At 48.8% G+C, this 25,773-nt stretch overlaps 1 protein-coding gene across 4 annotated transcripts in view; it reads right to left on the reverse strand.

The window, feature by feature from the left end:
- The window catches only part of TMEM44 (transmembrane protein 44), a 49,787-nt gene that overhangs the window by 12,296 nt on the left and 11,718 nt on the right, over positions 1 to 25,773 (reverse strand). For 2 of the 4 annotated variants that reach the window (XM_023214770.3, XM_023214768.3), the window contains exons 6-9: positions 23,647 to 23,838; positions 22,110 to 22,238; positions 17,762 to 17,866; positions 10,771 to 10,929 (exon numbers count right to left, since the gene is read on the reverse strand). In XM_023214770.3, the coding sequence (XP_023070538.1) occupies positions 10,771 to 10,929; positions 17,762 to 17,866; positions 22,110 to 22,238; positions 23,647 to 23,838 (585 nt within the window). The remainder of the gene's footprint in view (positions 1 to 10,770; positions 10,930 to 17,761; positions 17,867 to 22,109; positions 22,239 to 23,646; positions 23,839 to 25,773) is intronic. The other 2 variants (XM_023214769.3, XM_023214771.1) reach the window with 2 other exon arrangements.

Genomic DNA, 25,773 nt, shown 5'->3' on the forward strand with positions numbered 1-25,773 from the left:
TCTATCTATCTATCTATCTATCTATCTATCTATCTATCTATCTATCTATCTATGTATGATGGAGTTTCACTCTTGTCGTAGGCTGGAGTTCAATGGCACAATCTCGGCTCACTGCAACCTCCGCCTCCCAGGTTCAAGCAATTCTCTTGCCTCAGCCTCCGGAGTAGCTGGGATTACAGGCACCCATGACCATGCCCAGCTAATTTTGTATTTTTCGTAGAGATGGGATTTCACCATGTTGGCCAGGCTGGTCTCGAACTCCTGACCTAAGTGATCAGCCTGCCTCCACCTCCAAAGTGCTGGGATTACAGACATGAGCCACTGCACCCACCCAGGCATAAATAATTTCATCCACAAATATTTTAAAATGTATCTCATAGATAATGACTTAAAAAAAAAAAAAAAAAAAAAACTAAGCACGATGCCATTATTATACCTAACAAAATTAGTGATAATTCCTTCGATGCCATTATTATACCTAACAAAATTAGTGATAATTCCTTAGCATTCATCTTTTAATAATATCCTGCTGAGGGAACATAAACTGAAAAAAAAAAAAGATTGATTGGAAGGGATACAGATTACTAAATTGATGGTTCCACACACTCTGCAAAAGACAGAAATGTCGATGATATAAAGGAGGGTTGAAAAAGTTAACTTAGTGAAAAAGTTTATTAAAAGCCAAGCAAACAAACAAGCAAAGAAATAAATAGGCTCGAGTCCCCCAACTCTGTTGAAATGAAACCTTGAAACTTCTTTACAAAGCTTAAATCGTCAGCATTACAGACAATCTAAAATTTGAGAAGAGTGCCCTCTAGTGGGAATAGTCAATATTTTAAAAGTTACTTTATAAACCGCTAATGATAGTGTGCCTAAGGAGTACAATGAACCCAAATCTTTGTAACTGAGCCTCTCCTCAACCCCCCAGACTAAAAATAAATAAAATTATAGAGTCTTTTCCCTATTTCAAGAGCAAATGTGTTCATTATAGAACATTTTTCAAAAAACAAAGATCTACCATAATTCTATCCTTAGAAGGTCTCTACAAAGATTGAACAGCCCTCTGAAACATGTAGGTATTATGTATAATAGAATAAAAGCAAATGGCTTTTCTCCTTTAACATACAATGAGCATTTCCACTTGCCCTTAAAATAATCTTCAGAAACATGATTCTATCACTGCCTCAAACCACTGCATACGGCATTTTAATTTGCCTCATATCTAAAAAGCACACTTTTCTATGCTTCTGAAATCCAGAAGCATCCTATAGCCTTTGTCTATGTAGCATGTATTAATGTTTCTCTAATTCCGAAGAGTTTAGGATGTGTCTAAGTTACTGAAGAAATAGGGTCACTTTCTAGGCTTACATTTTAGACTGTGGAAGCTGGATGGGGCCTCAGAAACCATTCATCCAACTCTTTACTCTTACATTTGAGGAGAAGTGACGTCTCCGCAGTCTTGGGGAGGTGAGATGGTGCTGGACTTGGGATGGATTATAAAGTTTTAAGACTGGTCAGACATTTACCAGCTTCAGTTCTCTCTTTCTCTCTCTCTCTTTTTTTTTTTTTTTTTGAGACGGAGTCTCACTCTGTCACCCAGGCTTGAGTACAATGGCGTGATCTCGGCTCACTGCAACCTCCGCCTCCCAGGTTCAAGTGATTCTCCTGCCTCAGCCTCCTGAGTAGCTGGGACTACAGGCGTGCACCACCAGGCCTGGCTAATTTTTTGTATTTTTAGTAGAGATGGGGTTTCACCATGTTGGTCAGACTGGTCTCAAACTCCTGACCTTGTGATCCGCCCGCCTCAGCCTCCCAAAGTGCTGGGATTACAGGCGTGAGCCACCGCACCCAGCCAATGGTCTGTATTTCTTACCTGCTACATCTGACAGCCCTCCTCAGGATCATGAAAGGCTTCCTGGAGGAAGGAGGATTTAGACAGGACAGTGAAAGGTAGGAGAAGACAGATAGGCAGAGAAACCTAGAGAAGAGAAAGCTGGCCGGGTGCATGGGGAAGGACCTGCAAAGATGGCACAGATCGGGAGGTGTCCTGGAGCGTAGGCTTAGGAGCCTGGGCTTAAACTGTAAGCAGCAAGGAGCCCAGGAGGCCTCAAGCAGGGAGGCACTGGGCTGGGGTCGAGTGTTGGAAAATCCTGCTGTATTCCCTGCAGGACAGAAATGAAAGAGGGCAGAGCACTCCTGCACCGGAATCAGGAGCTCCTGCACCAGTCCAGGTGGAAGTAACGAGGCTCTTACCTGGACTTGGGGCAGACAGATTGGAAATGCATCTAGAGACTTAAGAGTACAGAAGCCTTCAGAGTGGTATCTGGGCAGACGGCAGCCTGCACTGCTGGGCTACAAGATTCATTCATACATTCTGCTGGTGGTTTATTTTTCTGTTTTCCTGATGGAAGCCTTTCCGTGTGTAAGAACTGACTCAGTGCTGGGTGCGGCGGCTCACGCCCAGCACTTTGGGAGGCTGAGGCGGGCAGATCACCTGAGGTCGGGAGTTCAAGACCAGCCTGACCAACATGGAGAAACCCCATCTCTACTAAAAATATAAAATTAGCTGGGCGTAGTGGTGCATGCCTGTAATCTCAGCTACTTGGGAGGCTGAGGCAGGAGAATCGCTTGAACCCAGGAGGTGGAGGTTGCGGAGGTTGCAAGACTCTGTCTCAAAAGCCCCTATGTGCATCTGACTCCTGGGTCAAGGTTCTTTCCCCGGCACAGCCTGTTTCTCTTTGGGGCCCAGTGCAGCATCTATCTCATGCATACTTTTTCTCCAGAATGAATGATTTGGCTTTAAAAAGGGCAGATATGAATATACCCTGATCTGCTGGTGCCAGAAAGTTGAGAGAGAGAATAAGCAGGTGGGTTATCAAGGGCCTTAGGCGCAGAATCAACAGGGACATACAGGCCTGGGACTTGGCCCTCTTCAGACAGAGCCATCTGGCATTTGGCACTGTTCTCATGGTGCACCCAGGTACAGCCACACTGGGCATGCGTGCACACACCCCACACACCCACATGCAACGCACACCCACAGGACTGCACTGGCTCCAGTCACAGGCATTCTTCACTATGCAAACTTTGTTCCGATGACAGAAACAGCCTCCTTGCAGAATTCCTATAAAGCTTATACCCAGTCTCTGGCAATGCTGGGAAGCACAGAGGGGAAAAAATGACTAGATGCTGTAAATGTACTTTTGTCACAAAGGTGGACTGAACCTTTTCTTGAATCCCAGAGGCGAAAGAAAAAGAAAGAAAAGGAAGCCTTTAAAAGGTACAGGAGGCTGGGCACGGTGGCTCACACCTGTAATCCCAGCACTTTGGGAGGCTGAGGCAGGTGGATCACCTGAGGTCAGGAGTTGACGACCAGCCTGGCCAACATGGTAAAACTCCGTCTCTACTAAAAATACAAAAAATTAGCCAGGTGTGGTGGCGGGCGCCTGTAATCCCAGCTACTCGGGAGGCTAAAGCAGGAGAATCACTTGGAACTGGGAGGTGGACGTTGCACTGAGCTGAGATTATGCCATTGCATTCCAACCTGGGTGACTCTTTCTCAAAAAAAAAAAAAATTAAATCTATAGGAGCAGCAAACTTCAGGCCTTTCACAGCATAAGTGTTTGGTTCCTTCCCTGCTGTCACACATACCCCTGACCCATTTAGGTAAAAAGAACAGTGAAATGTGATGTCCTTAGCGGCTTCAATGCTGGGGGAAGTCAAGCCTGCTTTTATGATATAGGTTCTGGCTGTCCCAGAAAGTCACTTATGGGAGTGACTTATGGTCACTCCCATAAGTTCTGCTCTCTCTGGGCCTCTGTCACCTACATGTAGACCCTGGGCATGGGACTCTGAGCTCAGGAACCCTTATTCACCACCGGTTCATTGTGCCCTTCGGATGGCTTTGCCAGGAGTGAGACTGACCTTGTATTGAATGGGTGGGCTGGTGAATGAATGAATGAATGGATTCCCAGTCTCCGTGGAGTATGCCGTCTCCTATGGAGAGGTACAGAAACCTGCACAGCCCAGGAAAAAGACCTCTCCACACGGTTACTGGTCACACTAAGGCTCTCACATGATTCGTCTGGTACTCTGACCAGTGCAGCCAAGTTCTCCTTCCATGCGAGCCCCACAGGCCCAGGGTCCTGTCTGTCTCAGCTGTCTCCTGTTCTGACACTCCTTGACAACAGAGTCAGAGCACAGCTGAGTGAAAAGACACCTGGGCAGAGGGTCCATTTTCTCATCTGTAAAATGGGAATAATGGATAATACACATGCTCCTGCACACCTCCCTGGGTACCAGTCTCTGCCAAGGCAGTGGAGTGCAGTGGTTAATAAGAGAGGCTTCAGAGCAGACGGAACTAGGTTCAAACCCCAGTTCTGCCACTTCTTCTTATCACCATTATTATGTTTTATCAGGTAAGTGACTTAAACGTACCTAGTCCCAGTCTCCTGACTCAGGCTGTTAAGGCAAACGGTGCTAGGAAAGGAGAGCCCACACCGTGCCTAGCACGGTCACTATTCGCAATGAGCACCGCTTTTCTGGTAAGGATTTAAAACACTGTATGAACTGGAGTGCTGTGGGTACCATGGAGTGTTGAAACCACTCATTTCTCCACTTCCTCTAGCGTACTGTAAGAAGTATTCAAAACAGTCCATGCCCCAAGAACTTGGACATCAAACCACCACCCCGTCCCAGAGTTAAGTTGCCAAATCACAAAGGACCATAGATAAGGGAAACACGTCACCTTAAAGACACAGAGTGGCTCCCAGGCCCACAGACCCGACAGTGGGAGTCAGAGAGCATTCACTCATCAACCCAAGGCATCAAACAGAAGCCGAGTTGGTCAGTAACAGACAGACAACGGGAGGTGGCTGAGGGAACGGCAGCCCACCTTGGCAGCCAGGCCAGGGGCAGTCCAAGAGTGGAGACAGACGCCCTGGGTGGTCTGAGCCCAACGCCATGAAATATTTGATTTACGCAATTCTCTTGGGAGCAGAAGAAGTCACGAACCAGAGGAAGTGATGACTTCAGTCTGTATGCTATGTCCCTCCAGAGTATGGTCTGGAAGAGTGAGGCAGAGGACCAGACTCTCCATTGTGACCGGTTTACCAAGTGCCTGTCACCCTATGCGGTGGGCTGGGGCCCGACTATCGGTCCCTCACGGACGTTTCCTTCAAATTCCCACTGGCAGAAAATGTGTGCTGCACGAGTGACCCAACAGCCAGGTGAAGTATGGTGTGACACTCCATCTGCTCAAAGACACCGCCTCGCCCACCTTCAGCTGCAAACGAACCAGGATCTTCAAGGAATATTGCTTCAAGCAAATAGGGGGCATGTCAGACCGGAACAGCCTCACTACCTGGGAGGCAGTCATTGGTTGGTAGGCTTGGGGGTTAATTTTAATTTTCTTCTTCACATTTTTTACACTTTCCAAATTTTTTTAAATTTTCTTTTTCTTTCTTTTTTTTTTTTTTTGAGACAGAGTCTCGTTCTATTGTCCAGGTTGGGGTGCAGTGGCTTGATCTTGGCTCACTGCAACCTCCACCTCCCGGGTTCAGGCGATTCTCCTGCCTCAGCCTCCTGAGTAGTTGGGATTACAGGTGCGTGCCACTGTGCCTGGCTAATTTTTGTTTTGTTTTTTGTTTGTTTTTTTCTTTTTTTTGAGATGGAGTTTTGCTCTTGTTGTCCAGGCTGGAGTGCAATGGCACAATCTCGGCTCACTGCAACCTCCGCTTCCTGAGTTCAAGCGATTCTCCTGTCTCAGCCTCCCCAGTAGCTGGGATTACAGGCATGTGCCACCGCACCTGGCTAATTTTTGTATTTTTAGTCGAAACGGGGTTTTACCATGTTGGCTAGGCTGGTCTCGAACTCCTGACCTCAGGTAATCCACCCGCCTCAGCCTCCCAAAGTGCTGGGATTACAGGTGTGAGCCACCAAGCCCGGTCCATTTTCCAAATTTTCTACCAAAACATTTATTTTTGCTTTGTTTTGTTTTCAGACAGGGTCTCACTCTGATGCCCAGGCTGGAGTGCAGTGGCACAATCTGGGCTCACTGCAACCTCCGCCTTCTGGGCTCAAGCAATCCTCCCACCTCAGTCTCCCAAGTAGCTGGGACTATGGGTTTGTACCACTACATCCAGGTAATTTTTTATTTTTACTTTTGGTAGAGACAGGGTTTGTATTTTTAGTAGAGACGGGGTTTCACCATGTTGTCCAGGCTGATCTTGAACTCCCGAGCTCAGGCAATCTGCCCATCTCAGCCTGTCTCGGCCTCCTAAAGTGCTGGGATTACAGGCGTGAGCCACCATGCCCAGCCCAGAAACATTTATTACTTTTAAGAACAGAAAATAGGCCGGGCGCAGTGGCTCACGCCTGTAATCCCAGCACTTTGGGAGGCTGAGGTAGGCGGGTCACGAGGTCAGGAGATCGTGACCATCTTGGCCAACATGGCGAAATCCCGTCTCTACTAAAATATAAAAAAATATTAGCCGGGCATGGTGGTGCATGCCTATAGTCCCAGATACTCAGGAGGTTGAGGCAGGGGAATTGCTTAAACCCGGGAGGCGGAGCTTGCAGTGAGCCGAGATAGTGCCACTGCACTCCAGCCTGGCGACAGAGCAAGACTCCGTCTCAAAAAGAAAAAAAAAAAAGAACAGAAAATATAGATAACCAGAAGGCCCAGAGGATCACAAACCTGAAAAAAGATTTCTTGCTCATTTATTAGTAGTCTATATTCAGTCTATATTGGAAACTTTACAATCCTGTTTGACCTGCTATTATCTATGTTTAGTTTGGTATTAAGCAATCTCTTTACAGGACCTCAGCAGCTTTGTCATTTGTATTATCTGTACGTTTTAGGGCATGAAGGAGGAAGACTGTGGTGGAAAGTGGGTAGTGGTTACAGGGAGGGAGGCTGCAGCTGCTGAACTTCTAAAAATACATTCTGTTTACATGGCAAAAGCATTCATTTCCACTTGCTTAATTTAAGTATGTGACCCTGTCTTCTTGGAATTTACTTTTTTTTTTTTTTTTTTTTTGAGGCGGAGTTTCACTCTTTCGCCCAGGCTGGAGTGCAGTGGTGTGATCTCAGCTCACTGAAACCTCCACCCCCCCAGGTTCAAGCGATTCTCCTGCCTCAGCCTCCTCAGTAGCTAGGATTACAGGTGCCTGCCACCACGCCCAGCTAATTTTTTTTTTTTTTTTTTTTTTTTTTGAGACAGAGTTTCGATCGTTGCCCAGGCTGGAGTGCAATGGCACGATCTCGGCTCACCAAAACCTCCGCCTCCTGGGTTCAAGCGATTCTCCTGCCTCAGCCTCCCGAGTAGCTGGGATTACAGGCATGCGCCACCACGCCTGGCTAATTTTGTATTTTTGGTAAAGGTGGGGTTTCTCCATGTTGGTCAGGCTCGTCCTGAACTCCTGACCTCAGGTGATCCACCCACCTCGGCCTCCCAAAGTGCTGGGATTACAGGCGTGAACCACCCGGCCCGGCCACGCCCGGCTAGTTTTTATATTTTTAGTAGAGACAGAGCTTCGCCACATTCGCCAGGCTGGTCTCGAACTTCTGACCTCAGGTGATCCACCTGACTTGGCCTCACAAAAAGTGCTGGGATTACAGGCGTGAGCCACCGTGCCCGGCTGGAATTTACATATTTTTAACAATAGATTTCTAGAAAAGAGAGAAATAAGAGTAGAGAAAGAACAAAGACTGCAAAACAAGAAAACAGGCGGGGCGCGGTGGCTCAAGCCTGTAATCCCAGCACTTTGGGAGGCCGAGACGGGCGGATCACAAGGTCAGGAGATCGAGACCATCCTGGCTAACACAGTGAAACCCCGTCTCTACTAAAAAATACAAAAAACTAGCCGGGCGTGGTGGCGGCGCCTGTAATCCCAGCTACTCGGGAGGCTGAGCCGGGAGAATGGCTAAACCCGGGAGGCGGAGCTTGCAGTGAGCTGAGATCCGGCCACTGCACTCCAGCCTGGGCGACAGAGCGAGACTCCGTCTCAAAAAAAAAAACAAGAATACAGCTCAAACCAGCCACAAGGACGAATTTCTGAAATTTTCAAGTTCACCGTGCAGTCCTTACCCCAACTGAGGGTGGGTGGCAAGAGTGGACCTTGTTTCCACAAAACAAATGTTACTTCTCCCTCCCTGTCGCCATCCCTGAGTCACCAACTTCACTGTCCCTGCTCACTGAACGCACTCTGCCATCATGCTCACTCCGGTCCCCTTTAGGCTTAGATCTCCGCCAAGAGTGCTGGCTCCAGGCTGCCAGCCACGTGTTTTGGGTGTCCTACAAATTCTGAGACCAGATCCGAGAACCACACAACACAGAATGACATAGGACCATGAACCTAAAGGATGCAGAGTCCCTAACTCAAACCCAGCCCTCAGGGGCCGGCTGCGCTCCAGGATGCAGGGACAGAGAGATGCAAAGGTAGCCCAGGCCACTGTGGCTCCCGGGGTACACGGCCAGCAGTGGAAGTGGTGTCAGAAAGGTATGTGCTCTAGGCCGGGCGCAGTGGCTCACGCCTGTAATCCCAGCACTTTGGGAGGCCAAGGTGGGTGGATCACCTGAGGTCAGGAGTTCAAGACCAGCCTGGCCAACATTGTGGAACCCCATCTCTACTAAAAATACAAAAATTAGCTGGGCAGGGTGGCAGGCACCTGTAATCCCAGCTATTGGGGAGGCTGAGGCACGAGAATCTCTTGAACCCAGGAGGCAGAGGTTGCAGTGAGCTGAGACCACGCCACTGCACTCCAGCCTGGGTGACATAGCGAGAACTCTGTCTCAAAAAAAAAAAAAAAAAAAAAAGGTATATGCTGAGGGAACTCAAGAGGAAGGAGCCGTTAGTCTCTGGGTCAGATTCTGACCTGTGGCAACAGGGCCAGAGAAGAGTCCGTGGCCAGGCAGTGCTCCCGGTGAGGGAGGGCGTGTGAGGCCGGGCCGGCTATGAAGGGCCTGGACTGCCACCCTGAGGAGTCCAGACTTTATCCCAGTCAGTGGATCTGAGTTTCGGATTTCAAGGGCCAGTTTAAGTTCAACCAATCTAGGGGACTTACAATGGCTACTTGATTATTTTGCCAAATAAGGCCAATTAAATCCCAAACCAAAAACTCAACACCAACTGCTGCTTCCTATCACCATTCTTTCCTAAAATGGCATTTAACACCAAAACAGCTGGGAGGACACAAACTCAAAACGGAAGACAGTCCTCTCCCCCCACCAAAAGACAGCTGGCAACTGTCTACAGACACACAGGCGGCCACTACATCGTCCTTGTGGTTCTCATTTTCCACCGACAAACGGAAGCCTCGTCACTGAACGGGGATGGGAATCACAGCTGTGGACCGAGAGAGACCAGCTCAGACTTCAGAGTTACGCCTGTGTGTAATCCACGCTGTGGCGTGTGTCTTATTCACAGACATAAAAACTCAAAATGAGGTCAAGTTTATACAGTATCAGCCACGGTGCCCACCACAGGGCCCACTTGTGTATGGCACCACTACACAGCAGGATGTGGCTGGTGCTCCTTAGCGGGGAGAAAAGCTCCCATGAGCAAATGAGTTTGAGAAGCACTGAGACTTTTTTTTTTTTAGATGGAGTCTCGCTCTGCTGGCTAAGCTGGAGTGCAGTGGTGTGATCTTGGCTTACTGCAATTTCTGCCTCCCGGGTTCAAGTGATTCTCCTGCCTTAGCCTCCTGGGTAGCTGGGATTACAGGTGCCTGCCACTACGCCTGGCTAATTTTTGTATTTTTAGTAAAGATGGGGTTTCGCCACGTTGCCCAGGCTGGTCTCGAACTCCTAACCTCAGGTGATCTACCTGCCTCAGCCTCTCAAAGTGTCAGGATTACAGGTGTGAGCCGTCACACCCAGCCAACACTGAGACTTTTTTTTTTTTTTGAGACGGAGTCTTGCTCTGTTGCCCAGGCTGGAGTGCAGTGGCATGATCTCGGCTCCGCCTCCCGGGTTCACGCCATTCTCCTGCCTCAGCCTCCCAAGTAGCTGGGACTACAGGCGCCGCCACCGCCCGGCTAAGTTTTTGCATTTTTAGTAGAGACGGGGTTTCACTGTGTTGGCCAGGATGGTCTCGATCTCCTGACCTCGTGATCCACCTGCCTCGGCCTCCCAAAGTGTTGGGATTACACGCATGAGCCACTGCACCCAGCTCACCGAGACTTTTAAAAATGTATCACTCATTCATTTATCGTGCAAGTGATCTGTGGAGACCGGACTCTTAATATGCAGTGTCCCTGCTACTAATGTGACGGTGGAACCCTCTTGCAGGTACTGCCACGGCCGGTAGGGGCCCTGTGGAAGTTCATTCTTTTTTTTTTTCTTTTTTTTTTTGAGACAGAGTCTCGTTCTATTGCCTAGACTGAAGTGCAATGGTGCGATCGCGGCTCACTACAACCTCTGCCTCCCGGGTTCAAGAGATTCTCCTGCCTTAGCCTTCTGGGTAGCTGGGATTACAGGTGCCTGCCACTACGCCTGGCTAATTTTTGTATTTTTAGTAAAGATGGGGTTTCGCCACGTTGCCCAGGCTGGTCTCGAACTCCTGACCTCAGATGATCCGCCTGCCTCAGCCTCCCCAAGTGCTGGAATTACAGGCGTGAGCCACTGTGCCCGGCCTCATTCATTATTCAGCAGGTGTGAGGTTAACGTGGATAAGATGAGAACAGCTGTGCAAGCCCCAAGGCGTACCCAGCAAGTGTCAGTGAACGAAGGCACCCACGCACCCACCCGGCAGGCAACAGCCATGTACCTCCAGGTCGGAGTTGACAGAGGAGACCTCGGAGGAGCTGCTAGAAGACACTCGGGCCCGGATGACCTGAATGGGAGGGTACGATGGGGGCTCCTGCAGCAACGCATCTCCAGCGCTCGTCTGTCCGTCACCTGGCAGCCTGGTGGCACTGCAGCCTGCCTGCAAGGTGTGTGAGAAAGGGCAGGCAAGGACACGTAGTTTAGTTTTGATGGTTGAATTGTCAAAGCATTCACATACTTCAGTGTTCAAAACGTACAAAAGGGTGTGCAGCGCAGCATCTGCCTGTGCTCGCCTGCCCTGGCCACCCAGTCCTCCCCAGGGACAGCCAGTGTGCCCAGTGTCTTGTGTGTCCCTCCAGATACACTAGACATACACAATCGAATGCAGACCCGTATTTCCCCCGATTTCCAAAATGGTAGCACACATTCTATTCTCTGAAGCACCCTGCTTTTTTTCACCTAACACTATGCCTTAGAGAGAGTTCTGTATCACAAGATTTGGGAGCTTTTTGGTAGCATTTTAGGTGTTCCCAGTCTATTTAACCCATCCCCTACTAACGGGTGTTTCATGTGTTTCCAGGCTCTTGCTTTTGCAATCAGTACTGACTGCAGTAAATTACACTGTACATCCAAGATTTCAGAGTAAAGGATACATTCCTAGAGGTGGAATTGCTGGATTAAAGAGAGTATGTACGTTTGAAATCTGTACAGCTACTGCTAAAAGCACACCCCATGGAGGCTTTCCCCATGCCCACCAGCAGGGGATGAAAGTGAGTTGGGATGAATTAGGAAGGTTTAAGGTAGAAAGAAACTTGTGAGATTTTCTATGTATCTATGTATCTATCTATGTATCTATCTGTGTATCTATGTATGTATGTATGTATGTATGTATGTATGTATCTATCATCTATCTCTCATCTATCTATTATCTATCTATCAATCAATCATCTATCTATCATCTATCTATCTACCATCTATCTACCCTCTATCTACCATCTATCTATCATCTATCTATCTATCTATCATCTATTATCTATCTATCAGTCATCTATCTATCATCTATCTATCTATCATCTATCTCTCATCTATCTATCTATTATCTATCTATCAATCAATCATCTATCATCTATCTATCTATCATCTATCTATCATCTATCTATCATCTATCTATCTACCATCTATCTATCTATCTATCTATCATCTATTATCTATCTATCAATCATCTATCTATCATCTATCTATCTATCTATCTATCTATCTATCTATCTATCTATCAATCAATCATCTATCTATCTATCTCAGAACAAAGCTTCCCCCATGGGCTCATGGGGGCTCCCCCAGAGACCTACAAAGCTCCACCAGCTGAACTTTTGAAGTCCTACAGGATTCATGTCATTCCACTGACACGTGACAGGGCAAACAACCTGCTTTCTCGACCAGCATCTTCCACTAATTAAACATGTGGTCTAATGTATTAGTTCGTTTTCACGCTGCTGATAAAGACATACCTGAGACTGGGAAGAAAAAGAGGTTTAATGAGACTTACAGTTCCACATGGCTGGGAAGGCCTCACAATCATGGCGGACGGCAAGGGGGAGCATGTCATGTCTTACATGGATGGCAGCAGGCAAAGAGAGAGCTTGTGTAGGGGAGCTCCTCTTTTATAAAACCATCAGATCTCCTGAGACTAATTCACTGTCACGAGAACAGGACGGGAAAGATCTGCCCCCCATAATTCAATTACCTCCCCCTGGGTCCCTCCTGCAACACATGGGAATTCAAGATGAGATGTGCGTGGGGACACAGCCAAACCACATCACCTAAGAAAGAAAGTTGTCCTCTCTGAGTCTCAGTTTCCTAATCTATAAAAGGGGATGATAATCCCTGCTTCGCCCCCAGGGAGGGGTGTCATGGGGCTCAGATGTAAATGCCTGGGACACATGAGGAGAATGGCTATGAGTACTCGACCCAAATCAAGCAGGGCTTCAGCCCTTGATGGGTTAAGTGCACAGGTTCCTGTGAGAGTCTGGAGGACCGGCAGAGAAAATCCACAAGAGAAACAAAGGCAGCATTCTGGAAGCAGGAACACATGTGAGGGCCCACCCTGCTGCCCAGCTGGGAAGGATGCTGAAACAGAAGGCTCTGGATGGGAGTGGGGAAGCAGATGCCTCCCAGGAACAACAATGACAAATTTTATAAATGCCCAGGGCCTGACCACACCTGCGTCAAAAGATAAAACAGAGTTTTCAAATGCTCCAAGCCGAGGATGCAGGAGCCGATCCATATGGCCCCATGGGGCCCCCCTGCCCCTCTGGAGGCTCAGCCTGAACCACGATGCTGCTCCCTCTGCGTCTCCTGGAAAGTCGCTCCTTAGGACCAGTGCTCAGAGGGGTTGCTGGGAAAACAAGGGAGCACCTCTGCAGCTCTCCTTCCCCATTTCCAGATGGGTATGTGTCAGTGGACAGAGCCAGCAGGGTGCCTGTTTCCCCAGAATCTTGCCCAGTCGGACATTGACAGTAAAACAATGTTTAAAGCTGCTAACTGGGCAGGTACAAAATGGCAGCACAGAGAGCATATTCTCTTTATAAAAGCCCAGGTCCCTGAATCGGGCAGGCTTAGTTTGAATCCTATTTCTGTGATTTTTCTAACTGTGGGATCTTGGGCAAGTTACTTAACCTCTCTGTGCCTTAATTTAAAATAGCATTATTAATTGTTAATAAAATAATAGATATAGGCCAGGCACAGTGGCTCACACCTGTAACCCCAGCACTTTGGGAGGCCAAGGCAGGCAGATCACTTGAGGTCAGGAGTTCGAGAACAGCCTGGACAACATGGCGAAACCCCTTCTCCACTAAAAATACACACACACAAAACAGCCAGGCATGGTGGCGTGTGCCTGCAGTCTCCGTTATTTGGGAGGCTGAGGCATGAGAATCAAGAATCTCTTGAACACGGGAGGTGTGGGTCACAGTGAGCTGAGATCATGCCACTGCACTCCAGCCTGGGTGACAGAACAAGACTCTGCCTCAGAAAAAAAAAAAAAAAAAAAAGAAAGAAAAAAAAGAAAAAGAAAATAGAAATAATAATAGTATCTCTCTGCTATGGTTTGGATGTGGTTTGTCACGTTGAAATGTGACCCCAGTGTTGGAGGTGGGGCCTGGTGGGAGGCGTCTGGATCCTGGGGGAAGAATTCTGGTGGGTGAGTTCTCACTCTGTTCTGTAAGAACTGCTTGTTAGAAGGAGCCTGGCACCCCTTCCTCTCTCTCCTACCAGGTGGAGCCTGCTCCCTTTTGCCTTCCCCATGAGTGGAGGCAGCCCGAGGCCTCACCGATGCAGATGCTGGCGCCATGCAAACACGCAGAACCATGAGCCACACAAACCTCTTTTCTTTCTGAATTACCCAGCCTCGGGTGTTCCTTTATGGCAATGCAAGAGACACGAGGACACTTCCTCATACGGTTGTTAGGCTCGTTTTTATTAACACTTACATGGTAAATAGTATTATTTTATTAATAATAAATCGCCATTTATCAAGTGTTTACTTGGTGTCAGCCATTATGCCAAGTAAAAGGCTGTACAGCATAGAGGTCAATGGCACAAACTCAGGTAGACACAGGTCTGAATCCGGTTCTATCACCGACAAGCTGTGTGACCTCGAGCGGGTCACTTAACCGCTCCAACCCCCAGTTTCCTTATCTGTAAAATGGGTACAGTCCTCAGGGCTCGGCTGTGGGGGAAGTTAATCTGTGTAAAGCACTTAGACCAGTACTCTAGCCCGTAAGTACCATCTAAGTGTTGGCTGCTACTGTTTACTCAGAGCCTGGCAAGTCCTTGACCCTCAGTAGCTAGGCTGTGATGGGAGGGGTGGCCCTAGCGCTGAGGGAGGCACCTGCCAGCCCGGCTGGACAGTGGGACTCGGGGCTCCCTCTGACGGACACAGAAGGAAGCAGCTGGGTGGAAGCCCAAGGACGCGCTTGTGGGCTTCAGTGGGAGAGAATGAAGGTGGAACACATTCTTCTTTCATGCAATCTGTTCCCCAACAAGAATCCCTTCAAGACTGAGCTACTGGACGGGTTACAGTGAATACAACTTTTACACTGTTCTCCTTTGGAAGTCCCATGATGTAGAACTTTCCAGTGCAAAGCTTTGGCCAGAACTCCCGTGTCTTCCCAAGGATTCCCCGCACATCCTATATCCTCCCTCCCTTTGGAAGGACGGTTTAATGGCTGAAGCGGGCTCTTAGCTACAAAGGCATGCTCTGAATCTCTCTGAACTTCGCTTAGGTCATACACAAGGTTCTGTGCACCCAGGATACAAGGAACAACAATAGCAAAAAGCAAAACCTCTCTCTCAGGCCCAGACTCTCTCCGAGCACCAGTGTGTCTGGGCAGCCCGGCAGAGGCCTTCACCACCGGACCATGTATTCAAAAAACACCTTTACTGAGAGCCCAGGACTGCAAGATTATAGGAACCAGGAGTCAGTGAGACAAGAGATACAGTTTACATCTCAGCAGGACACAGACAAACCAAAGCAAAAGATCGCGGTAAGTGCTTTGTAGAGAATTTCAATAGGTAATAAAATACAGTAGTAGGACAGAGGGGTCCTACTTCGGACTGGGTGGTTGGGGAAGAGCTTTGGAGAAGAAGACATTTACGTTGAAGCTGGAAAGACAAGAAAGAGGCAGCCGTGTGAAGAATCGGGAGGGAGAGCATTCTGGGCAGAGGAATGGAGAGAAACTCTGTGCAGGAGACAGGAGTGAACAGGAGGCAAGAGATGGGGTCTTGCTATGTGGTCCAGGCTGGTCTCGAACTCCTGGCCTCAAGTGATACTCCTACCTCGGGTTCCCAAAGTATTAGGATTACAGGTGTGGGCCACCAAGAGCCCTGGCCCAGAAGAGGAGTGTTTTAAACACAGGAGGAACAAGATGTAATTTACATTTGTGAATGATCTTTCCGGGGCTCGTCAGAGATGGGCAGGGCAGGACCACAGAAGTGGAGAGGATGATAGCCAGGAGGCCACTGGACTCAAGGCCTAGTTTAAATAAGAAAGCATTTATAGGACTCTCAAAAGGAATGGGGGCAGGGGGTGTGGCCAGGGAGAGAGGAATTTGGGGCTTGAACCACTGCATAGACTGCGTCATTTACTAAGATGAGGAAGGTGCGGAGAGGAGCCGGTCTGGGCATTGGACGAGGTAAGTGTGCGACGCCATATGGTGACAGCTGAATGGGCAGCTGGGCAGCCGAGATGGGAACTGAGGGGAGGGGAAAGGACGGAGACACGAACCGGGTGGGGGTTAGCAAGAACTGGTGTGCAGAGCGAGGGGACTGTGGGACTGCAGGGCCCACGAGGAGCAGGGAGCCTGCCTGGGACAGGGCGTTGGATTCCCTCTCTACAGTCAAGTTTACCCGGAGGAGCCAGCAGAGGCCGAGGGGAAAGAAGAGCCTGTGAGGGTGGCAGGAGACACAGAAGAGTGGGGGCCACAGCCGCCAGGAGCAGCTGGTGGCCGGGTGCGTGGAATCTCAGAATGGAATGATGGTGGATTTAGTAGCTTGGAAGTCATCGGTGACCTCGACAAGACAGTCTTGGGGGGAAAGTGGGACATCTGGGGACTTCTCGTCACCTCTTTAGCAATCTTCCTCCTCCTGAGGACCCCCCGTGTAGGCCAGAACTCAGGGAGTCCTCCGGAACCCGCCCTCCCTCACCTGCACCTCCTCACCCCTCCAACGCTCCACTTCCCAACTCACTCAACTCCACCTCTGCTTCTCCATCTGCTCCAACCTCCGTTCAGGTCACATTTCCTCTTCCTCGGGCTTCCGACTGGCCCTGACCCACTGCTCGGCTGCTACTCTCCTTCCCCCCAGGCCACCCGCAGCAACTTCCCGGGATGGCTCTAAAATGCACACCTGACCCTGAGTCTCCAGTACTCAAGCCTCCCGACTCCCATCACCCTCAAGGTGATAGACACGGCTGGGCACGGTGGCTGACACTTGTAGTCCCGGCACTTTGGGAGGCTGAAGCCAGCAGATCACAAGGTCAAGAGATCCAGACCAGCCTGGCCAACATGGTGAAACCCCGTTTCTACTAAAAATACAAAAATTAGCCAGACGTGGTGGCACACGCCTGTAATCCCAGTTTCTCAGGAGGCTGAGGTAGGAGAATCACTTGAACCTGGCGGGGCGGAGGCTACAGTGAGCCAAGATTGTGCCACTGTACTCCAACCTGGCAACAGGGTGAGACTCTGACTCAAAAAAAGAGATAAGACTCCATGTCTAAATGACCCGACCCCTGCCTCCTCCAGCCCTTTCATCTCCCCTCACTCCTGAAGGCCACCAGCATACACCACCCCAAAATATGCCTCTTTAGCATATGGATTCCTTAGACCTAAAGGTATTTGCAATCCAGCAGAAGCAAAAGCTATTAACCTCCCCTAACTGCCTGAAAATAGAGTATACATTTTCCCTTCATAAAGGAAATTTATATTTATAAAGGAAATTTCCATTTGTAAAGATATTTCTGCACCAGGAAGGGAGCTACTTCCAGAGACAACTCTTGTCACCTGACAGACTCTCACCTGCATAGCAAGACAACCCTTACTTCCCACACAGGTCCTCCCTCACCTTACCTCCCACCCCAGAACCCCAAACCTCTTTTTCTTGAGTTAGCCTAAATGGTATATATGCCTCCATCATCTGGCCACCTCCTTGAGCCACATTTTTCTTTGTAAATTTCCATGTACGAGTAATTAAAGCTGTTTTTGTTCTCTCGTTACTCTGTGTTTCACCAGTTATGAGGGTACAGGGAAAATATTTTTCTCTCCAACACTCTCCTACATCTGCCCCTCCACTGCAACCTTGGAGAGCTCCTTCTTTTTTAACCTGCTTGTCTGTTTTCTCCTGCCCATCCCTCAGCGAAAGCATCACCTCCTCCAGGAAGCCTTCCATGACTGCTTCCCACCCTCTCGGACACCTGGCCGTGACTGATGGCCACTCACCTGCTGCACAGGCTCAATGGTCAGCTCCATGTAGCGACTGACTGCTGTCATTGTCCTCAGTGACTTGCAGTGTGACAATGTGGTGAGAGGCACCCAATCCGAATTCTTGCAAGTAAAGGCAGGGAGACAGAAAGGAGAATTCTCAGTCAGGAGGCATCTTCTAAAAACAAGGTCACATTTTATTCAAAAGGGTCCCCGTGATATTTTTTCTTTTTTTTTTTTTTTTGTTTTTACAGCACATCTCCCTTTCGGCTTCCTATGTGTCTTATCTTTCTCTTTCAGGTCACAGTAATTCACTGTTTCCCAAATTTTGCAGCACAGTAGAATCAATTAGGAATCTATTTTTTTTTTTTTTTTTTTTTTTGTAGAGACCAGTTTCACTTGTTGCCAGGTTGGTCTTGAAGTCCTGCGCTCAAGGGATCCAGGAGTGATCCTCCCAAAGTGCTGGGATGACAGGCGTGAGCCGCCACACCTGGCCTATTCTGCTTTTGAAGCTCCCCAGCTGAGCAGCGATCTGGAGTGAGCGGTGATGGAGGCACTGCGTTCCAGCCTAGGTGACAGAGTGAGACCCTATCGTACAAACAAAACCACGAGTGTTTAATTCCCACTTCCAGACATTCTGATTTCATTGGTATGAGATGTAACTGGGAAGTGGATAGTTTAAATGCTCCCCAGGTCATTCTGACACGTGGCAAAGTTTGGGAACCACTGCAATAGGTGCCAAATAAGTGCTTTTGCAAAGCTGTGGTCCTCTAACCTTGGTGCACATCAGAAGCACCCTGTGGGCTTGCTACAATACGAATTGCGCTGGGCATGGTGGCTAAAGCCTGTAATCCCAGCACTTTGGGAGGCCAAGGCAGGCCGATCACCTGAGGTTAGGAGATAGAGACCAGCCTGGTCAACATGGTGAAACCCTGTCTGTACTAAAAATACAAAAATTGGCCGGTCAAGGTGGCGTGTGTCTGTAATCCCAGCTACTCGGGAGGCTGAGGCAGGAGAATCGCTTGAACCCAGGAGGTGGAGGTTGCAGTGAGCTGAGATCATGCCACTGCACTTCAACCTCGGCAACAAAGTGAGACTTCGTCTCAAAAATACAAACACATACATACAATGCAGATGGCTGGACCACACCCTCAGTGTCAGATTCGGGAGATCTGGGTGGAGCCCTCAAATTTGCGTTTCTCACCATTTCCCAGGTAATCCTGGTCTAGGGCCCACACTTTGAGAACCACTGCTCTGAAGGATTGCTAAAGAGACTCCAAAGGCTTCTACATCTCTCTTCAAAATTCTAAGACACACAGAGCTCTGTGAATATTTTGGCCCCCTTTCGGAATATCATTTCCTAACAGTTGCTAGAAAGAAATGAAAATAACTTCCACTATGGCCTTCATGGGAGCTTGGGTCTTTGGTCTGAGCACCTATACAAAAAAACGCTTTCGTCTGCGTCATATACACCATCATCTGCTATTTCGTGGACTCAGTCGGATCATTGCTAAGCCATGTGGAGAACATTAGGAGGAGCAGTTTTTGTTTTTGTCGGTCCAAATGCACTCATTACTTCCTCCATCCTGGCCACGGAGGAGGTTACACACAGCCTCAGTCCCACTCTCTGTGGGAGGAGTCTAAGGTAGTGAAGAGCCCAGGTAATAGATGAGACTTTTTTCCAAAAAAAAAAAAAAAAAGAAATCTTAGAAAAGAGGGAGTGACTTTATATTCAAGTCCTTACAAGCTTTCCTTGAGGCACTTTCTCAACTATTTGGAACCAAAAACTTTTGATGAAGACAAATAGCCTCAATTGGACAACTGGCTACTTGTAGAGGTCATCTATTTAAATCAATAAAAGGAGACACATTAACTTTAGCTGGTGGCATGACATAATTGTAAAGGTTTGATATTACTGTAAACAACACTTTCGTTTTTTATTTTTATTTATTTATTTTCTTGAGACAGAGTTTCACTTTGTTGCCCAGGCTGGAGTGCAGTGGCACGATCCCGGCTCACCGCAACCTCTGCCTCCTGGGTTCAAGCAATTCTCATGTCTCAGCCTCCTCAGTAGCTGGGATTACAGGTGCTCGCCACCACACCTGGCTGATTTTTTGTATTTTTAGTAGAGACGGGGTTTCACCATGTTGCCCAGGCTGGTCTCAAACTCCTGAGCTCAATCTGCCTCGGCCTCCCAAAGTGCTGGGATTACAGGCGTGAGCCACTGTGCCTGGCCTAATCAACACTTTTTTTATTTTTTTATTTTTTGAGATGGAGTTTTGCTCTTGTTGCTTAGGCTGGAGTGCAATGGCATGATCTTGGCTCGCTGCAACCTCTGCCTCCCAGGTTCAAGCGATTCTCCTGCCTCAGCCTCCTGAGTAGCTGGGATTACAGGTGCCCGCCACCACACCCAGCTAATCTTTGTATTTTTAGTAGAGATGGGGTTTCACCATGTTGGTCAGGCTGATCTTAAACTCCTGACCTTGTGATCTGCCCGCCTCGGCCTCCCAAAGTGCTGGGATTACAGGCGTGAGCCACTGCACCTGACCTCCAAAACAACACTTTTAAAGATCAGCTTTCTAGCATTATCAAGTAAAAAAAACAAACAAACAAACAAAATAAAACAAACAAACAAAAAAAAAAACAAGGAATAGAATAAGTAGTTACACTGCAATGACCACAAATAGCAAATGGGTCCTTGTGGCTTGAGAGGAGTTTTTAGAGGCAGCATCACAAGCCGATTCCCAAAGGCGGGATCACGTAGCCGGGTGCTGACAGGCTCTGGAGCCCCGTGTTAGGTGGTGGGAATGACGCGGATGTTAAAGATGCATGTGAAAGTGGGAATACAGGTTTTGAAGAAATAGGAGTGAAAATCACATAATTTATGCTTTTGAGATGGGGTCTCACTCTGTAGCTCAGGTTGGAGTGCAGCGGCGCCATCTTGGCTCACTGCAACCTCTGCCTCCAGGATCAAGAGATCCTCCTGCCGCAGCCTCCTAAGTAGCTGGGACTACAGGTGCGCACCACCACACCCGGCCAACTTTTTTTTGTATTTTTGGTAGAGACAGGGTTTCACCCTGTTGCCCAGGCTGGTCTTGAGCTCCTGAGCTCAAGCAATCCACCTGCCTTGGCCACCCAAAGTGCTGGGATTACAGGTGTGAGCCACTGCACCCGGATGAAAATCACATTATTGAAAAATGATGCAGGTATGTAGCATGTGAACTTATATACCAGTAAGTAAATTCTTCAAAAGCATTAAGTGGGCATTTGACTATTTCATCTACATTGCTATATTTATTAAGTCTTTAAGTGATCAAAAACACTTCAAAACATTTGTGTAATTGGGAAACTGGAGGATCCTGTGGCATCCGAGGTTCCCTTAGCTTTGAACATAAACAGCAGGTTTTTAAAGTGACCAGCGGCCGGGCGCGGTGGCTCAAGCCTATAATCCCAGCACTTTGGGAGGCCGAGACGGGCGGATCACAAGGTCAGGAGATCGAGACCATCCTGGCTAACACGGTGAAACCCCGTCTCTACTAAAAAATACAAAAAACTAGTCGGGCGTGGTGGCGGCGCCTGTAATCCCAGCTATTCGGGAGGCTGAGGCAGGAGAATGGCGTAAACCCGGGAGGCGGAGCTTGCAGTGTGCTGAGATCCGGCCACTGCACTCCAGTCCGGGTGACAGAGCGAGACTCCGTCTCAAAAAATAAAAATAAAATAAAAATAAAAAAAATAAATAAAGTGACCAGCTGGGCCAGGCACCATGGCTCATGCCTGTAATCCCAGCACTTTGGGAGGCCAAGGTGGGTGGATCACCTGAGGTCAGGAGTTCGAGACCAGCCTGGCCAACATGGTGAAACCCCATTCGTCTCTACTAAAAATACAAAAAATTAGCTAGGCGTGGTAGCACGTGCCTGTAATCCCAGCAACTTGGGAGGCTAAGGCGGGAGAATCACTTGAACCTGGGAGGCAGAGGTTGCAATGAGCTGAGACTGTGCTACTGCACTCCAGCCTGGGCAACAGAGCAAGACTCCATCTCAATCAATCAATCAATAGATTAAAAAAAAATAAAAATAAAGTGACCAACTGGGCAAGCAGGGAAGGACTTCCGGAATTCCCAAGCCCCGGCCCTCATGGAGGCTCACTGCCCCCGTCCACTCCATGCCAGTAAACAGGATGGGCCCGTTACATGTCATGTGTTAGGTCTGGCCACTGTTCCGTCAGCGAGACAGGGCAGCTGTCTGAGTCGCCTGCAGAGAACGCTCCGCAGGCAGCTTTCACACGTCTGCAGTATCCTGCTGTTTCTCAAGATACTGGGGTGGGACCAGAGTTTTCCAGCCAGAGAGACCTTGTCCTCGTTCCTCACCTCCTGGTTTTCTTCCTCTTTCTCTGCACAGGTCAAAAGGGCTTGGGTGTCAGGGCTCTCTCTGGCTTCAGTGGCAAATCCTAAGGCCTGTCTCATCTTGCTCTTCATCACACACGAAAGGAAAATAATCTGAGATGGTGGAAGTTAAGGTAGGAATATTCCAGCAGCCTAGCGCGGCCCTTCACCCCTTCACACCATGCTGCCACCTCCCTCCCCACTCACCCGCTCTCCTCCCTCCCTGGTATTATCCTGCCTGGGACAGAGAGGAGCTCATCTGAAGACAGGGCTAGGGTGGATATTCCTGTCCCCATGTCCCCACGACGGCCCAGCATCCAATGTGACCCTGTCCCTAACAAGGACTTGGTAAATATTTGCAGAACAAAAGCATTTTGGAAAACCTCTTTCTTGACAGGCCTGGCTTACAATGACAATACATGCGGTCGGTTGGATAGCATCCCTGAAAATTCAGATCCACCTCTGAATGTGACCCCCCTTTTATTTTTTTTTTTGAGACAGAGTCTTGCTCTGTCACCCAGGCTGGAGTGCAGTGGTATGATCTTGGCTCACTGCAACCCCTGCCTCCCCAGTTCAAGTGATTCTCTTGCCTCAGCGTCCCAGGTAGCTGGGATTACAGGCACCTGCCATCATTCCCAGGTAATTTTTGTATTTTTAGTAGAGGTGGGGTTTCACCATGTTGGCCAGGCTAGTCTCAAACTCCTGACCTCAGGTGATCCTCCCGTCTCGGCCTCCCAAAGTGCTGCGATTACAGGAGTGAGCTGCTGCACCTGGCCCAGACTGTGACCTTATTCGGAAGTAGGGTCCTTGCTGATATCATTAGACAATGAAGTCATAGTGGATTGGACTGGGCCCTAACTCCAACAGCTGGGGTCCCTATAAGAAGAGGAGACACACGAAGATACACCAAGGGAAGAAGGCCATGTGAAGGCCGAGGCAGAAATGAAAACAATGCTGCCATGTGCCAAGGGACACCAGGAGCCACTAGCAGCTCCTGCAACTCCACTAGCAGCTGGAAGAGGCAAGTGAAGATCCCTCTAGCACCTGCAGAGGGTATGGCCCTGCCTTGCCTTCACACACCCCACCACCAACACGCCATAGCCATTACCCACAGTCAGCATCTAAAAATACAAAAATTTTTAGTCTCCACTAAAAATACAAAAATTAGCCAGATGTGGTGGCATGCACCTGCAGTCCTAGCTACTCGGGAGGCTGAGGCAGGAGAATTGCTTGAACTTGGAAGGTGAAGGCTGCAGTGAGCCAAGATCACGCCACTGCACTCCAGCCTGGGCAACACAGTGAGACTCCATCTCAAAAAAAAAAAAATAATAATAATAAAGAAACATAAGACTACAAATAATTGCATTTGTGTTTGCCTGCCCCAAGCTTCAAGCCACTCCCTGACTGCTGGGAGAGTTCCATCTAGCAAGAGAAAAGGAGCGTGGGGGCAGGGGCAGTGAGGGAAGAGACACAGGCCTCCTCTGGCTGCAAGCAGGGAACTCCTCAGGCCTGGGGTGGATACGGCGAGGTCCAGCGCCGCGCGGCCGAGGGAGGTCAGGAACCAGGGTGTGGCCCGCAGCAGGTACTCAGGCTGCCGGTCGTGGGCCACGATGGCCGAGGCATAGAGGAGGCCAGCCAGGGCCGACAGGAGCCGAGTCCACAGGTGGATGGAAGGAAATGTCTTCCCCCGGCACTGGGCAGAGAGAGGGAGGGGCTGGGCAGGGAGGAGCAGCAGATCACAAGACCCAGGGCCCTCAGTGGCACAGCAGGTTGCCGGGCCAGCCCTCTGCCTGCAGCCAGTCCCCCAGGGCAATGCTTCTGTTAGACTTCCAGCTTTTGCTCGAGTTACTTCTTCTGCCTATCAGACTCCTACTCATCCCTCAGAACCTGGCTTAAACTTAACTCTGGGAAACCTCCCCTTACCAATTCAACCCTAAGGGGAGCAAGCAACTCCCTCTTCTGAGCCCTAACACATCCCTCCAGCAGAGTACCTTTGACTGATCATGACTCAGCCCTTTACACAGTCAGAGGGCTCCTGAGGGCTGGGTGGGGGTCCTCGCCATCCCAGGGCCCCAGCACCTGACACTGGGCAGCGGCTCCCCAATGTCCGCTGGGAGAACGTGAGGGAGACTGGGATGGTTTGGACATTCATCCCCCCAGATCTCACGTTGAGTCGTAATCCCCAGTGTTGGAGGTGGGGCCTGGTGGGAGGAGGTTGGATCATGAGGTGGATTTCTCATGAATGGTTTGGCACCATCCCCTGGGTGCTGGCCTCGCGAGAGTGAGTTCTCCTGAGATCCGGCTGTTTAAAAACGTGTGTGGCACCTTCCCTTCCACCCTCTTGTGCTCTCTCTGCCTGCTCACACTTTGCCTTCAGCCCTGAGTAAAAGCTCCCTGAGGCCTCCCCAGAAGCCCAGCAGATGCCGGAGTCAGGCTTGGGTGCCTGCAAAACCGTGAGCCAATTACATCTTTACAAATGACCCAGCCTGAGGCAACGCAAGAGCAGCCTGACACAGAGACCGAATCAGAAGAGCTGAGACCTGGCCCTTCTCTCCCTGGGATCGCTGATTCTGACCCAGGTCACATGGGGAAGATCCAAAAAATGAGAGATGATATTCTGGGAATTTTAAAGCCAAGAGGACATTTCTGAAGAATATGTAATAAAAATACTGGTTCAACAAAAGGAAATATGCACCATTTATATTTATATGTAAGTAGCCTTTATATGCAGAAAGTCACTCTCTATATATGAATATGTATATACACAAACACCATATATTTCTGATTATAAACTTATATATTTAAATATATGAATTAAAATTGTAAATAGTTTATATAATGAGTTTAATATATAAACTATTTACAATTTTAATTCACATATTATAAATTATAATTCATTAGATGAGCTCATATATAAATTATAATTTTTACATAATTTAGTTTTATATAAATTAGACTATATAGTTGTTTATAATTTAGTTTATATATATATATAACTCAGTTTATATGTAATACATATAAAATTTAGTTTGTATGTAATACATATATAAACTCATTAGATGCTCATTACCTATGTTCATTTGATAACCACATTTACAGATATATAGACCTTGGCTAGGGAATGAGAAAAATTCCAGAGAAAAAGCACGTTTTGGCCAATTTTGCCCCACTTTAAATTTAACTCTTATAAATAATCTGCATCCCCTCCAGTTTGTCCCAGGCCCCGTGTCTGGCCCGCCCCCAGAAGACTGCGTAGGGAGACAGCACAGAGCCACGCTTCGCCGGGGAGCAGCCGGCTGGGAGGGTGCGCCTTGGCCCACTGCGCCCAGAGGCTGAGGGTGGAGACGACGCCCTTTCCCTTCAGCCCTTCCTACCTCACACAGGAAGCGGCACTGCTATGGCTAGAGGTGTTTGGGCCCCCCTCGCCAAGCACCCACCACCACATTAGAGAAGACAGTGATGGCCAGTGGGGAGGTGGCGGGCAGAGCGGGGCTGGGCCTTGCTCTTGCTGCTGCTCAGGATGAACCGCGCTGGGGAGCCCTCTGCCCTTGTTCCCGTGCTAAGCCAGTGACAGTGACCACTGTCCTCCAAAGCAGTCTCTTCCCAGGGTCAGTCCTGGGGCCGACCCTGAGAAAAATGGAGAGCTCTA

Source organism: Piliocolobus tephrosceles, chromosome 2 (assembly GCF_002776525.5).
Source record: "Piliocolobus tephrosceles isolate RC106 chromosome 2, ASM277652v3, whole genome shotgun sequence".
Lineage (NCBI taxonomy): Eukaryota > Metazoa > Chordata > Mammalia > Primates > Cercopithecidae > Piliocolobus > Piliocolobus tephrosceles.